We start from the raw sequence: 15,948 nt of genomic DNA, 5'->3' as shown, positions 1-15,948 counted from the left end.
TCAGCATCCAAAACTACATCTGCAACAGAACAACGTCACTGAGAAGAAACAGCTCTGACAATTAAGTTGCAAGGACTACTCATGCTGTGCCTCCTCTCTCACTTCCTCTTATTAAGGAGACCACAAACAGGCAGTGATTCCTCTTTCACATTTGCTATTCATTATGCATCAGGCTGTATATAAGCAGGGTCAGAGGTCCAAAGGCAATACTGCCACCTCACACAACCAGACCCTGCATTTGCTTGAATTCTTACAGCATCTTTCAAGGGCTACCCAGCCCCACAGATACGTGTTGTTATGGGACCTCTACCTGGCTGGAGCTTACCATTGCATCTTCTATCTCTGCCGTCCCGAGCCTGTGTCCACTGATGTTAATGACATCATCCATGCGCCCTGTTATCTGGTAATAGCCTTCCTTGGTCCTGTAAGCACCATCCCCAGTGAAATAGTAACCTACCAGAAAGACAAGGGTAATTAGCAGCAAGAAGCGTGACAGCCTGTTGTTTTGGGCTCTGATGGATCAGGCAGTTTGCAGGGATTCCTAAGCTTATAGCTGAGTGACCAGCCACATGTAATTTCCCTGTTCCCTCTGCCATTCCCCAACCTTTGGCTGCTCTCTCTGGGCTCTGCTGGCTCCTAGAAAGCACCTGGACAGCACCAAGACAACAGAGCTCAGATCTCTGCCAGGATAGGCAGAATCATTGTAGTCAATCAGCAGCAAGCAGTGACTCATGTCCCTGAAGTAAAACTGAGCACAGAAACACAGCATAGTGATGCTCTGCTGGATTTACAAAACCAAAGGTGGGTTCTCAGCTCCCCCTCGGCGTTACATGCCTACAGATGCACAGCAACTAAGCATAAAATAAAAAACAAGATAGGCATAGAGTTTGGAGAGCCTAAAATTTACGGTGGAGAATGAAAAAGACCTAGTGGTTCCAAGGAACTGCAGTGTCACTGAAGACACAACTAGTTACAAAGGTTGTATTGGCTCTTCACCAAAGCCATGGCCACAACTGAATGTCCTGTGGTGCTTCTGCACAGCAGCAAGCAGCTAGTGCTGTCATCTTTGAAGTTAGCTTTTGCCGGGACCCATTATCGTCCAGTTCATGGACTTTCAGTCATGCTTCCTGCCTTTCCAAATCAATTATCTATTGATAGGAGCTATCAACCTATGTGAAGAATGACGAGGATTTCAGATGCAGACATGCAGTGAGTAATAAGAGAATATGAGCTCATTCAATTTCCTCCATCTATTTCCCATTCTTCTTTTCCACCCCATTTTGCACAACCCCTGATTCTTCTCTGCCTTGTTTCAGTTGTTCCCCTTATTAAAGATTGGTCTTCTCCAATCCCCTACAAAGTGTTTTCCCTGCCGCTTCTAGTTACTCGCCAGATACAACTTGACCATGTTTAAAAAAGGACAAAGGTAACACAGCCTGTGTCAGCCAGGGTGAGATTGAGTGATGCAGGAGGTACATTCCCATCCTACATGTTTATTTCCAAATGAGACAGAAATGGAAAGGGAATGCTGGATTTTTAATCTAGGCACTAACTTCTTCTACATTCCTTTTTGATGCTTAAAAAGGTCAACACCATCTAGAACTTAGAAGCTGCATGCTTGTAACATGTAACACACCAAATTCCAGCCACCCCCAAGATCTAGCCGGTAGAGAAATACTACAAAATGCTGCTGAAAATATTCAGCATGCTTATACTATAGTGCAAACTGCATTCCCTTGGCACTCTCCTTACCTGGATATGCTTTGAAATAGGTATCAACAAATCGCTGGTGATCTCCGTAGATCGTTCTTGCCATGCCAGGCCATGGCTGGGCGATGCAGAGCGCACCAGACACATCATTGCCTTTTACAACCTTTCCCTGCAGATTCAAGCAAAGGAAGGATGATCAGGAGAGCAAAACAGGAATAATAAGTGCCTTTGAGTCATTGATCTGTCATGAATCACTCTGTTGTTCAGTACAGACTGCCAACGGAAGGTCAAACAGGGAGAAAATGAATCCACTAACAGAACTACTGCACACAATCTCTGTCATGCCTTCCTCACCCCTCGAAGCCAGCAGCACTGCAGAAAATACAATTGTAAGTCTAAAAGAAAAGTGAGGCCTGTGATTCTCCAGACGGCAAGGCTGGAAAAGATAACAGCAAAGATGTGCCAGGCAGCCAAAGGAAGTGTGGACGGGGCTAGCAGGGAAATGCCTGGACTCCTGCCTTCCACTTTCATTTTTATTAACTGCCACATTCCCCTACTAAGCTGTGTATGAAGGAGATTACATCCTTTACTGAGCACTGGAGAGCAGATGGGGATTGCTCAGCACAGCTTCACAGCCCAGCATTTCTCTCACAGACAGGCGCAGCTGCAGGGCCTCATGCCTTGCGTTTTCCTTGGAAAAAATGTCAGTCCCACTGGCTGCTCCAGTCTTGCTACATCACTAGATGTTGCACATGCTGTTCCAACCATTCAGCTCCCTGGTTTCCAGCAGCTGCGTAAATTCTGACTGCTCTCATAAATCGAGGCAGCAGATCTTAATCAGAAACACTGTAAGACCATGGAAGTGGAGCTGAAAATGCAGACACCCCAAATCTGCAGACAGCTTGGAATGTCCAGTTGGAAATCTGTATGGACATTCGAGGTGTACTCCAATATATAAATTGCTCTTCTATTCTATTTTAATGGAGGAACAAACATCCTCCCAGATCCTGTTCTTCTCCCATCAGAAAGGTGATTAAGGCAGAAACAAGCAGCTGCTTCGTCTTTGGGCACCCGGCACAGCCTCTACTCACTTTCTCATCCATCAGCACGGGGAAAATCCCAAAGAAGGGTCTCATGGCCATAGCTGGAACGATCTCAGCTTTCTCTTCTGAAGGCCGTGGGGCAATGCAGATGCCACCGGTTTCTGAAGGAATAATGGAAAATAAAATATTTGGGATCCATCCAATGCTGGATGAAAGCAAACACCAGCTTTTCTTTGTTAAAGAGAATACAGAAGTCACCTCTGTGTATGCTGGTGACAAACCAGAGCGTGGCCAAGCAGCCTCAGGGGCAGAGCGTTGGCTCCCCACACCACCAAGCATCAAGACCACTGACGTCCAGCTCAGCTCTCCCCAGGCTCAGGGCAGAGCACTGCAAGGGCTACAGCGCTGCCTTTGCACCATGCCTGCAGACCCTGCAGTGGCAGACACAATGTGTGTGTCCAACACCCCTCCCATGGTCCCATCCGTGGCAAATCCACCAGGCACGATGCAGCGCCCATTGATTCAGCCCATGTGCTCTCCTCCCAGAAGCTGGCCCTAAGTCAGCTCACGTATAAAGCCATTCCTCCAGCTACCAACCAGCAAGGAATACAGCTCGAATGCTTACATCCACCCATGCAGGTTTTTCCTCACATTAACAGGGCTGCTTGGCAGCAGGGGCAGTACTCATCAGCCCCATTTCCTAGCCCAGTAGTGATTTTACAGAGAAAGTCTATGCGTGGCAGGGGATTTATTTCCCCATGCTTTTTTACAGCTGTCTAAGGTTAGTATAAAAAGCATTTCAGGAGTCTGAATTACTGTTATTACAGGGTATGAGAATAACCCATCCCTCACAGGCAGGTTGAGATTATCTTCTATTCAAAATTGAACCTTTTAATCATCCTTTTTCATTCCTGCTGGGATGAGCATTAAATCAGATTCCAACCTTAATAAGATCTATTCTAAAAGTAATTCAAAAACCGCAAGAGAGAAACAAAAACACAGGAACATTAGGCTTCAAAAAATATAGCTCTAGAAATAAAGATATGTTCTGCCACTCTGAGAGTGCTGTGGTCCACCAGCTTTGCTGAGGTTGTGGAAACTGAAACCAGGGTTTGGAAAGGCTCAATGTGACCCTGAATTTGTATCCAGTTACCTTGACGTGGCTATGAGGAAGGGTCTCTTTGAGGGAACCCCATGCTTCAGACCTGCAGAAAGTAGTTTCAGATGCGGCTTACGTGTAAAATTATTTCAGATTTCATTGATGGACGTGCATCTACGTCACATGCTTCTGTTCATTGTGAAAGTGTCATCTTGTGAAAGTGTCATCTTGATTTTTTTTCAAATTTGGGTAAAGAAAAAAGAACCCCAGACATAGGCTGCTCTGTATTTGCACAGACAAAAATCTGTGTCAGAGGAGGGAACCAGATTGCAATGACGGTTGATTTTCCTAAGCCAGTATTCATTCCGAATACAGCACTGCGAAATATGTTTCAACATGTGTTTTGCCACACCCTATACAACCCGAAACCAGCTAACACATGAAGCAGTGAAGACACACACCAGAGGCAGCTGCGTGGTGATAGGGGTGCTTTAAAAATTATTTGCATGGCCAAGACCTGTCTTAAACTGGTTAAAAAGTACAGATTTTAGCAACTGACGGATGGCAGCTAGCAAGGCTTCTAGGCTCTAGCCTGACTTTCTGGACTCTGTCTTCTCAGAGGCAGAGCTGGCAGAAGTTAAAAGCTGTGCTTCCATGCTACCTGTTCCTATGCTGTCACAGTGCAAAGCCACCCAGACCTTAAAAAAGGCCAGCAGAGTCTGAGCAGGGCAGGCGATGCACTGGAACAGGCTCCCTTCTGCGGGTAAATCACCTCCAGCAGCCCGGTGCAGCACGTGCTGCCCGTTCCCTTTTTCTTTGTGACAAACTGGACCAACTGCCTGACTGCTGCAGGGAGGAACCCAGCTCTGAAACACCAACCCAGTCTAAACCATTGCAACACGATGCCAATGTAAGAATCCAACAACAGAAGCTTCCAGGAGCTACCCAGAGATGCCTCTCAAAAACAGATTTTGTTCACAGCTGCATACAACAGCTGTACTTCATGTGTGTATATATGTATATATATAACAGCAACAAAAATAAAAATACCTGATGTCACTGTGAATAACTACACCTGAAAATCTATCATTTATTGTTTGACTCTGTTACTGTCAATCACAGCCCTTCCTAATATTTTAACACCAAGAGCCATAGAAATTTTCTGTCTCTCCCATCTGCACATACGACGCTCCTTAAATTGCCTCTCACAATGGCTATCTCACTCATTTGCTCATCCAAAGACATTCAAGTGGATCCTTAAATCACCATTTGTTCATCTTTATGCCTACCAGGCTTTATTAGCTGGCAACATGCCACTGCTTTGGAGAGCAATGTACCGTAGAGGACACTGCATACAGCAGTATAATTAACAAGCTACACTGAAATTTGTCTGGGAGAAGTGACACTGCAGGATCACAACCAGCATCCATCAAACTGTTTCTGTGATCTCTTTCCACACTCCCTTTACATTTGTATAGTGTATGTAGTGTTCCCATGATTAATTTGGCTTCCTCTTTATTGGAAGCATCAATCTCATGTGCAGAAAGACGGATTTTGTTAGAAAGTAGAATCAATTTCATGAATATTTATCATTATATTATGCTTCCAAGAGCTGGTAACTGTTTGCAGGCAAAACTATGCTTCATTCAAGGTACGAATCTAGCACTCTGCTTTTACAGACTGTCCAGCAAATGTTCTTTGACCTCCCACCTGACAGCTGTTGCTTCAAAAACCCAGGAGAAATTCAGCTTCGTTTAAGATCTAATCCTGTATTTAAGGAACATAGGAAACCTACCACACTACATGCATAAGTGACTGAAGACAAGCTAAAACCAAAAACGTTGGGGCAAAAAAGATTCTTCTCATCTCCATCACTGTACAGTAACCAACTACTTCTCCATGGTGTTTCATTTCAAAGTAGTAAGGCAGCATGTAGCACCTAGGCAGCCACGTTTTCTTCTGTTCAGCATGTGAGAACCCAGATGGATTAAGGTACTAGTAACTGAAGTACTGAGCAGATAACATTGCTGCTCTGTTTTATTTCAAATCTGAAAATAAAGAGTCTGCAAGTCCGACCTGGATTAAATGGAACTTGGTTAGGTGCCAGAAGCTAACCCATCACATTGAGACTGGCCACAGGGATCCTGAATAGGGAGTCTGGTAGCAGGAAGAAAGGTTTGAGCAGTTCGACTAGAAAGGGAATGAATATTCTGCTCAAGAGCAGCTAGAAATTCAAGAGTAAGGATGGCTTTTTTCAACAGAGGCAGAAAGCCAGCAGCCGTGCTGTCTTTTATGGTGAACTGTGTGGCTCACAGCTTGAGAAGGCTTTATTTCCATCAAGATTTAGATGGAGCATTCAAGACACCTTTTACAGCTCTTGAACATTGGCATGCAGAAGAGAGGACTGGCTGCTGCTGGGGCTGGGAAGGAGGAGCTGCAGGACTCCTTCAAATGCAGGTCCCACCAGGCAGCAGAACCTCAGCCAAAGCAAATAAAGCATACGCCTGCAGTCCTGGGAGGGGCTGCTGCCAGTGTCCATGCACAGCCAGCAAGCCCCAGCTGATTCCTTCACAATCAGCCAGAGTAGCTGCAGTAGATGCCTTTGATTACATGGTTTAGCTTTCCATCCTCCTCTAACCTTTTCCAGGCACGGAAACAAAACACACCTAAGTGCGGTCTGTGGCTATATAGTACTATAAATGTCTTTTCGTGATAAGCCCACATCAAGCTCACTACGGTTCAATAAATAACTGGAAATCAGATTTCTAATTCAAGCTGCCTACTCCATGCTTTGCCTAAAAATTCAATCTCTGCCTTCTGTTTCGAGAACCAATTGAGATTTCCCAGCTTTCAAAATATCAAAGAACATTTAGAGAGGGAAAGGACATAAAAAATAATAATAAAACAACACAAAAAAACATTGCTATTACTTTTAGATGCTGTTATACTGTTATTATGTGCAGAAACTCCCCAGTGACTTTCCAGATCTGAAAAAAATGCCAGATTTAGATTTTTTTTTTTTTTTTTTTTTTTTGACAGATTCATTGGGTTGAATCTAAACGTACAAATTCTTCTCTATCCACCTCCGCTTCCCTATCATCCATCACGGCCCTGCACGCTCCCCGAGGATGCCTTTTACCTGTCTGCCACCATGTGTCCACGAGGGTGCAGCGCCCTTCTCCCACCACATGGTAGAACCACTGCCACGCTTCGTTGTTGATGGGCTCTCCCACTAGATCCAAAATAATAAATAAATAAATAGATGGATAAATAAATAAAGGAAAGACGTAGCCTGAGACTCAAGGGGTTGCAGGCAGTTTGTTCTCCCTTTTGGTGCAAAACATGGTGATTGCATGAGTAAGCAGAATGCTTACAGCTTTTTTGCTGAGATGTGCGAAGGACTACAATGCATTTAGGCAACTGAAGACTTACTTTTTTCAGAAACACCAAAAGGCAAGCAATAAATATCACAGGAAGTAATTAATCGATTCAGGTCATGTATAAGAACCTCTAGAATTCTAAATAATGCAGTGAAATGCTGCTTGGGCCACCTAAGCCAGTAAAGTTAATTTACCATTGAACAAACCTTTTCAGGAAGGAATACAATCCTGCAAAATGAGCTGGGAAATGGGCAACTACATTAAGGTTCAACGTGCCCAGTTTCAGTTTGTTTCTCCTTCTTCTAAGACAATATCTGAAAAGCCAGATGGGGAGCCTGCTTTATCAACTATTTTTACCACATCCCATCTGGTTAGTGAAGCCCCTCTGATATTTTCATCCTCATCAGCTAGAATCCCATATCTTTTTCAGAGGAAGATTTTATGCCCCCTACCTGATCCCAGGGTCTTCAGGGATGATCTGTCGTATTTCTTCACCCACTTGTCTCCATAATTCAGCAGCAAGCGTATAGCTGTAGGTGCTCCATAAAACTGATTAATTTTCAACCTTTGTACCACTTCCCAGTAACGACCTGCAAGGTCATAAACACACTGCCACTGACATTCCACCACAAAAGTTCAGCTTGAAGGTTAATAGTCAAAGCTAAAGCCGCAGTTACTGTGAGCGCAGAGCAAAACCAATGGCAACATGTTTTATTTTTATTTTTTCCACCCTGGATGCATAGACGTTCCTGAACATTACAGAAATACATTCCAAAGAAATGGAGCTTGCCTTTCCTGAGCAGGCAGGTCACACTGGATAGGTGCATAACCTCCTTTTGCCTTGTCAAACTGCAGGTCTAGCCAAACCTTTACCCACCACTGCCTCACCTGGGTCAGGGTACACTGGAGTGCTTTCAAACAGCACAGTGGTGCCTCCGTTGCAGAGTGGTCCATAGACAACATAGCTATGTCCTGTGATCCAGCCAATGTCAGCCACGCAGCCAAAGACATCGCCTTCTTGGTAGTCAAATACATACTGCAAAGATAAACAAATGTAAGGCCAGCTGGCTTCTTGTCAGTAGGTGCAAAAAGCTTATGGGTAAGGTGTTGGATGGGATGAATCCAAGTGGGAGCAAGAGATCTCACAAGGTGAGTAGAGCCAGTCACACGGGACACAGCAAAACAAAGGGTAGCCCAAGGTGAGGAAGCAAATCAGAGCAATCAAGCCTTCCAGTTTCCTAACTCCTTCTGCAAACATACAGGGATCGAGGCACGTGGCTGTATCAGGAGGCTACAACCAAATAAAAATCTTGGAGAACTCATTATCTCATCTCGCTTTTGGAAAATGCTTCCCTCTGTAAATCTAATTCCTCCACCACAGGGTGAAGAGGTCCTGACTCATAAGGAAGAGTCAGTTTTATTTTTAAATCAAAGAAAGTGGATTAAAAAAAAAAAAGACACCACAGCAACAAACGCATGAATGTGTGACAAGAATGTCACACGTGAGTGTGCAAAGATCACAGAGGCCACACAGGTCATCTGATCCCTCAGTCTAGGAGAGCTAATTCTCACCTTATCTGTGTCAGAACCTTTCCCTGTCAGGCTCTAAAGTACCTCTAAAGGGACTGCAGCTGCATACAATGTCTCCCTGCACCAGTGTGCGGGATCTACCATCTGGACTAGGAAAGAAATAGATGCTTTGGCAATTATAGATTGGCAGATCCTCTTGGCAGTAAAAGAAAAAAGGTGAGTACCCTTCTGCAAAATAATGGAGTAATACACACCTTGCCAATGCCAGTGAGGTACCTACCACTCTCTCCTCAGCTGCATCTTTAATACCTGACTTCAAAGATGCAGATTTTAATGTCTGCAAATTTGGGCCTAAAACACCAATAGTTTAAATGCAAGAGTAGAAGTACAACAGAGTTTGTGTTCTTTCACAGCTCTAGGCTCTGGTTCTCACAGCATTACATTCCCCAGTAATAAATTCTGAAGATTACTTACATGTTCTCAGAATTTTTCAATTTGGTTATGCCCAATAAACCACCGAGGCAGCAAACACAGAACACAATAACCTCCACCAGTCAAAGTGCCTATCATTAATACTGTCAGAAGGTCAATGAACCTCTTCCAGGTGATATGTCTGAGTTACCTTGTGCGTGAGAGCAGAATACAGCAGATATCCAGCCTGGGTGTGAACAATTCCTTTGGGTTTTCCTGTGCTGCCTGAGGTATACAGCATGAAAAGCATGTCTTCACTGTCCATGCTCTCTGGAGTGCATTCAGAAGCTGCCTTGGCTATCTCCTAAGAAAAGAAATGGGTAATGATGACAGATTTTGGTTATATGGAGCCAATCAATACTGCATATACTCCATCTGTAAACATGTCAGCAGGGCCAAGAGACAAGCACCATCATTGCTTGTACCCCTCACAAACGTGCACGGATGTATCGTAGGTTACACTTGCTCACCTTGTGAAAAGGTTCCTGGGGACACAAAGCACCTAGCCTCTCACCCAACAGCTCTGCCAGAAGCCAAAGGGAATTGGCCAGATAAAATAACATCACAGGGAAAAAAAAGAAAAAAAAAAAAAAAAAAAAAGGCAATAGCTTGCTTCTCAAGCCTTTGCAAACTGCTGGAAGAAAACCAAAGATTGACTGTAAACATGAACCACACTTAGCAGCAGCAGCAAGGCTCAATACTGTTGGGGATCTTTTCCTTTTAAGACTGTAACGTTATAGTTAAACTGTGTGTTCATCTCTTTTCTCTGGCCCCAGCAGAGCCTGGCTGTCCTGTCCATTCGATCCTGAAATTCTCATTACTTCTGCCCAGTGCTTTACCCTCCTGCCTCTGTTGTTCTAATACACCATCATTTGGCCAGGTGGGTGAGAACCTAGATCCTCTCTTCACCTGTAGTGTCAGAACCACTGGACAGAAGGATGCAACGTCCTACTAGTCCAGAGCAAATGTTTGGCCACGCTTGCATGTTCAGTCCATCAGAGGAAGGAGAAATAATGTGCCTGTAGCAGCACTGCTTGCAGAAGGCCAACATCCAAAACACAGCACAGCAGCAAGTACACGTAGTGCTCAAGTCCCAGACAAAGAACTTACACAGGATGTTGCTTCTCATCAGCATTTAGATCCTGCACAAAAGTGCATCCGGACCAGCTCCCAGTCCTGACTCACGTGCTTGATCCAGACAGAACATAAGTTGCAGCTAAGGTCTGGCACAGAGTTGTACTGTGAGAAACAACAAAACTAGGGACTCTGAGAGACATCTTCAGACCAAAACAGGTGGTGAAGCTTTAGACTTGAAACTGAATGCCTACTGTATGCTTGGTCAGTGCTGCTTCTGAGCTTTCTACTTACACTCCCCATCTGAAAAGACTAAGGGTGCTAAACTATGCTTTCCATCAATGATGCAAAGTGCTAGAATCAAGATGGGCTGTGAATTGAAGGTATTATTCCATCACTAGAAAGCTTTCATGTATAAAACACACCTAAAAAAAAAACAAAAAAACAAAAAAAACCTTCTTCCAGAGCAGGGTGAACAACACAAAGGCACTCTGGAAGAGCATCATTTGTCTTGCTTGTCTGCTCAAACTGTAAATTTTTCATGAAGAGGCTGAACATTTTTCTTGCTGTGTACAAACTTGCAGTAATGACCGTGTGTTCCAGATGCTCGACATACGGCTGTAAAAAGGCACAGCTGGCTTGTTTTTCTCAGGCTCTGTATGGTCCTGGGAGAATAATGATTCCTGCAAGGGTTGCTCTTTGAGGGAATTTCTAGGTACTGCTTTTTTACAAGTATATATCGTAAACACACTCTTCTTACAAGCAAACACTACAAATCCAGGTCCAAACATTTACAAGTGTCTGACAAACAAAGCTTGATAAAATAAGAAGAGCTGATACAGTCAGACATAATTCTTACCGGCTGACTTCGTAGGTATTTACAGTGACCTTTCAGCACTACCAGCATAGGCTGATTTACCAGTTTTGGATACTAAAATGAAGTTTACATATGCTCCATTAAAACATGAGCTTAGATTTTACAGTAAGCTATTGTAGGAGTTCAGTTAAGACAGAGGATAATGTGAGCCAATTAAATCACAAAGAGTCAGCCAGTTCATGTGGCATCTCAGTTATTTCCCACATTACCCTCCCAGACTCACTGCTTCTCAGAGGCTTGCTTGTATGAAGGACACAAAATTGCACTACAGAGGCGCGAATGGGGTTCCACTGGTGAGCAGAGAAGTGAACAGATGTGAGACAGGACTGAAGAGAAAGTATCTACGATGTGGGAAGATAAGCACAGTGGCTGGTAAGTACAACTGCTGTGAAGATCAGTGATGACAGTTAAAAGCATTAGCAGTTGAATTCTCATTATGTTTCAGAGTTAATCCTACACTTGACAATGAGCTGAGCTCAGTTCTTAGATCTCCAGAGCACCTCGGGCTGTTTGTACAATAAGGAAAAATGTTTCAATGTACTTTGTTGAAGGAGTAAGACAATTTCTGAATAAAACCTGCCTTCTCTGTTTAACTTACCCGAGTAGTTGCTCCTTATCTCTTGTGACCAGCACAGTGTCTCCTGAGTAATTATCTTGGCTGCAGAGGGGTGATTTCCAGGTATTATTGTGATGAGTATATTCTGTTTACCACTGCTTGCAAACTGATAAAACTACTTCTACATTAGGTTGCAGAGTCCCGTGTGTGCCAGCTAAAAACTGAAAATCACCACTGTTTTCTCCTTTCTTTCTTTAGAGCACAGGTTATAAATACTACCCTCCCATCATGGGGTAGCTATGACACTGTTTATTGACTATTTTAAGAGTTCTCAGGAACCTGATTATTTCTGCGCTGCCTTTCAGCAGTGCCCAGTCTGAGAATACGTATGAGAGCTCACAAATCAAAACGGTGTGTCTGCACACAGTACAACAGTAACAGCAACGGTATCACTCTGGGTCTCAAGAAACACTCATTCCTAAAACTGTAGCATGGTTTTCAAGACTGCTGAAATGGAGCAACATATCCCTGGGATTTATACTGGGATAAATCAGACACAGATTGAGCTGCTTCAACTCACAGTCATAGCAAACCATAACTTAGGGATGAATTATTTTCATCCTATTTCAGGATGAAAATGCAGATGCTGTAAGGTGCATCTCCTTTTCATCTGCAGAACTCAGGAGCAAAAGGCACAAGTGGAGAGAAAGATGATGTAGCCAACACCCAGACCTAAATGGAGCTAACCAGACTGCCAGGGGGCATCTGCAGAGCTAAGTGACTGCAGTGATATATAGATGCTGTCACTGTAATATAGTTGTGTCCATTAGCCCACTGGGGTACTGCAGCAGTATAGAAAGAGCAGCACACGTTGCAAACCTGCTCCAGAAGCAGCATAAATGCCAGCCGTCCCTGGTAGGTTTGGTGTAGCTACACTAGAGTGCCAGGTTTGCAGTGCCAAAATTCATAGGTTTTAACTCAGCACACATATGAAAAGAAAGAAATATCAGGAGACTGTCTGATATTTCTTGGCTGCAGATTCTAATCATGCAGCCCACAGCAGGCAAAAGACCAAAGCCACCAGCGTGTGCATAATCTATACATTCAGCAAGACTCTCATGCTTGTGTTCTGAACAGCCCTGCAGTGGTTCTCTCAGAGATTTCTGTGTTAACTGGTTCCTGTGCTTGTCAGTAGAACATATCCCTCTCCCCCAACACAGTAAACATCACACGGACAAACAGCAGGGAAAATAGGCGAGGTTTACCAGCATCAACATACTTCTTCAAGGGGCACATCACGGTCACCCATCTGGACTTTGTTATCTGTCCTCTGAGCTACAAATACATGTTTGACGCTTGGACAGTTCTTTACAGCTTCATCCACCGTCGTCTTCAGCTCTATGATTCGGCCTCCCCGGACTCCCTGGTTGTAGGTGATAACTGCTTTGCATCCAGCTAAAAAGAGAGAGAATTAGCAGACACACCAGCCTGTTTTCCAATATGTGCACGCTGCTTGCATTACTTTTGGGAATGAGGTATAGTACAACGTGTATGATAAATATTCAAAATTTCTCTCACTGAAAATCAGTCAGTGCCACTGACAAAACCTCTTTAAAACCTGGCTCTCACACAGACTAGGGATAGCAGGAACCTTCAGAGCTTACCTAGACCATCCCCTCCACCCTAAACGCCCTAAAGGGTCAGCTCCAGCTAAGCCACTGCTGGCACTTGTCAGTCCAACCTTCCCAAGCCACTCCAATGTTAAGTATTTATTCCTTCTCTACCAGCTCACTCCCATTTCTGTTATGAACATGAGAAAGTCTTTCCCATCGTCTAGCCAAAGTATCACTCACTCTAATTTAAACGTACAAATTCCTACCTGTCAAAGTCAACGCACAGAACGATTTCTTCCCAGTTACATACCTCAGAGTGCATGCTGGTTCTCTAGGCTAACACCTCATGCACTAAAACCAGTGTAAAACCTCCAACAATTTCAGCAGGCCTCAGTGAACGAGCATCTCCTTTACCCCTTTCTCATCCCCTCTTTGAAGCTGCACACAACACCCACTCCAAATTGTGCAGCACTAAATTCAGCACCCTCTCAGAGGCATTGTCCTGCTCTGAGATACCTGCAGCCTTCTGAAACTCACTCAGTACTCAGAGGGGAAACTTCCTGGAAGCCACAGCACGTATCAGCACTCTGACGGACCACTTCAAACTGTATCTCACTGAATTAATTACAGAGCTCCATAGAAAGATGCAGAAAAATGATTCTTTAGCCTCCACTTAGTGGCCAAAAGTGAGGGATAATCAAAACACATACTTGCTCTCTATAGATTTACTTTAAAAAAAGCATGAAAACTGCTGTAAGATTTATTTCTTCACATCAGCCATAAAGAAGCTGATGCAACTGTTAGATAGAATATACTTGCTATTTTGTACTTCTGCTGTATTTTTAGCGTTACTTTTTTATCTAATCACACTACAACTGCTTTGGGTTAAGAACTGCTCTGTATGTTGGTACAATGGCTAACACAGCGGGGGAAGACTGCCAACGCCTCACTGCTATACATAAATCACAGTATCACAATTTAGACTGCAGAATTAGCACCGTGCACAAGTACGAAAGAAACACTGCAATTACACCGCATCAGAACAAATCAGGCCGCATTCCTAAGCCCTGATTTTCCCTCCAGGTTTACTTTGGTTGGCAGTAACCCAGAGCAGACTGAATGTTAAGCAATTTATGAAGTATTTTAAGGCCAGAGGACACTTCATCTGCCACTAAGGAAAAGGCTCTTCACTTCGCAAAGGGAAGTACTTTGCAAAGGAAAGCGAACTATCCAGCCAGCTGAGAATGAACCTTTTCTTCTTCTGCCAAGAAAACACAGAATTTGGACGTCAGCATGTCTTGGAGGGTGCCAAGCACTGTCCAAATGGGTTTGTTCCCTGGTCTGCATCTACTTACAGTCCAGGATCCTCCCAGCTAAGGACTCCGCGCTGAATCCAGCGAAGACCACGGTGTGCACGGCCCCAATCCTGGCACACGCCAGCATGGCCGCCACGGACATGGGAGACACGGACATATAGATGGCAACCTTGTCCCCTTTCCGTATCCCATATTTCTTCAGGGTGTTGGCAAGACGGCAAGTCAGCTCCAGAAGTTCCCTGCAGGCACAGAAGCAACGTCGTCAGAACAAAGAAAGGATGAATTTGAACCAAACAAGGCATTACGATTGCCTCTGGACCTCATCACCTTGGCAATACAAGGCACGCCAATTTCTACATCTTAAAGAAGAGCAGCCTGGGGTCTGATCAGAGCCAGACTGCTCTTGCCATTGGGAAAAGAAGAAAAGTGGGGCAGAGAGACACATTTTCTGTAGCCACTGCTCATGGAAGGAGCCTGCCCGGCTCTCACTGCTGGGCTAGAGTACGGGGAGAGGAGCCAGAGAGCTAACGACTGTCCTGCTGGCTCCAAAACTCAGCATCCATTTCAGCCATCCTCCATGCCTTGTTGACCTACAAGATTATGAGGCTCAGTCAGAAGCTGCCGGGAACACTTGTGGGATAAACACGGGATGAAATGGAAGCCGCTGTCAAAAGACTCCCAGCACTGTTTACTTGATGTCAAGAAACCCCCCAAATTGCTTCACCACCAGGAGCTTTTAAATCAAAAGGGTAAACAACGCATTTACACACATAAGAAAGAAAAGGAAAAGTGGAATTAATTCCTGAGATGTTTCTGTGAGATTTTACCAGACTCATCCAAGCTGTGCCAGCAGCAATTTGTGGCTTCCAGTTTGTCAGCTCACCCTGCCAGGCCACAAAGCCAAACAGCCTAGCAGAGCTTAGATATTGCCCTCACAAGAGTAAAGCCATAGCCGCTTCTCACATAAACAAACTCAGAACGCTGGGAACAGGAACAAAGGCCCAATTCACGGCGTTTTCCACTGCTGCACGCTGGCGTCCTCAGAAGAAGCACCGAAACAAATGTTCCTCTGAAGAACAAAAACCTAAGTTTGCGGACAAGAACTTGCATGTGCATTTCTTCTGATGTCTGCACGGAGGATAACACAACGGCAGGCTTATCTGAGACCAAGATGCTGTCCTGAACTGAACTGCTCGGTGTCTGCAGCGAAGGACTGGAGAAGAAGACAGGTAAGTGCAGGACGCAGCCTGAGGAGCGGTCTCAGGCCAAGGAAGGAGCT

The 15,948-nt window shown here is 44.5% G+C and overlaps 1 protein-coding gene across 2 annotated transcripts in view; it reads right to left on the bottom strand.

Annotated features, from left to right (window-relative positions):
- ACSS1 (acyl-CoA synthetase short chain family member 1) overlaps positions 1-15,948 on the bottom strand; it is a 36,661-nt gene that overhangs the window by 6,246 nt on the left and 14,467 nt on the right. For both annotated transcript variants that reach the window (XM_068675746.1, XM_068675747.1), the window contains 9 exons: positions 14,709-14,908; positions 13,020-13,195; positions 9,385-9,537; positions 8,121-8,268; positions 7,685-7,822; positions 6,992-7,084; positions 2,802-2,914; positions 1,753-1,879; positions 326-453 (listed from right to left, as the gene is read on the bottom strand). In XM_068675746.1, the coding sequence (XP_068531847.1) occupies positions 326-453; positions 1,753-1,879; positions 2,802-2,914; positions 6,992-7,084; positions 7,685-7,822; positions 8,121-8,268; positions 9,385-9,537; positions 13,020-13,195; positions 14,709-14,908 (1,276 nt within the window). The remainder of the gene's footprint in view (positions 1-325; positions 454-1,752; positions 1,880-2,801; positions 2,915-6,991; positions 7,085-7,684; positions 7,823-8,120; positions 8,269-9,384; positions 9,538-13,019; positions 13,196-14,708; positions 14,909-15,948) is intronic.

The sequence above is a fragment of the Anas acuta genome, chromosome 3 (assembly GCF_963932015.1).
Source record: "Anas acuta chromosome 3, bAnaAcu1.1, whole genome shotgun sequence".
Lineage (NCBI taxonomy): Eukaryota > Metazoa > Chordata > Aves > Anseriformes > Anatidae > Anas > Anas acuta.
This window is presented reverse-complemented; position numbering and strand designations above follow the sequence as displayed.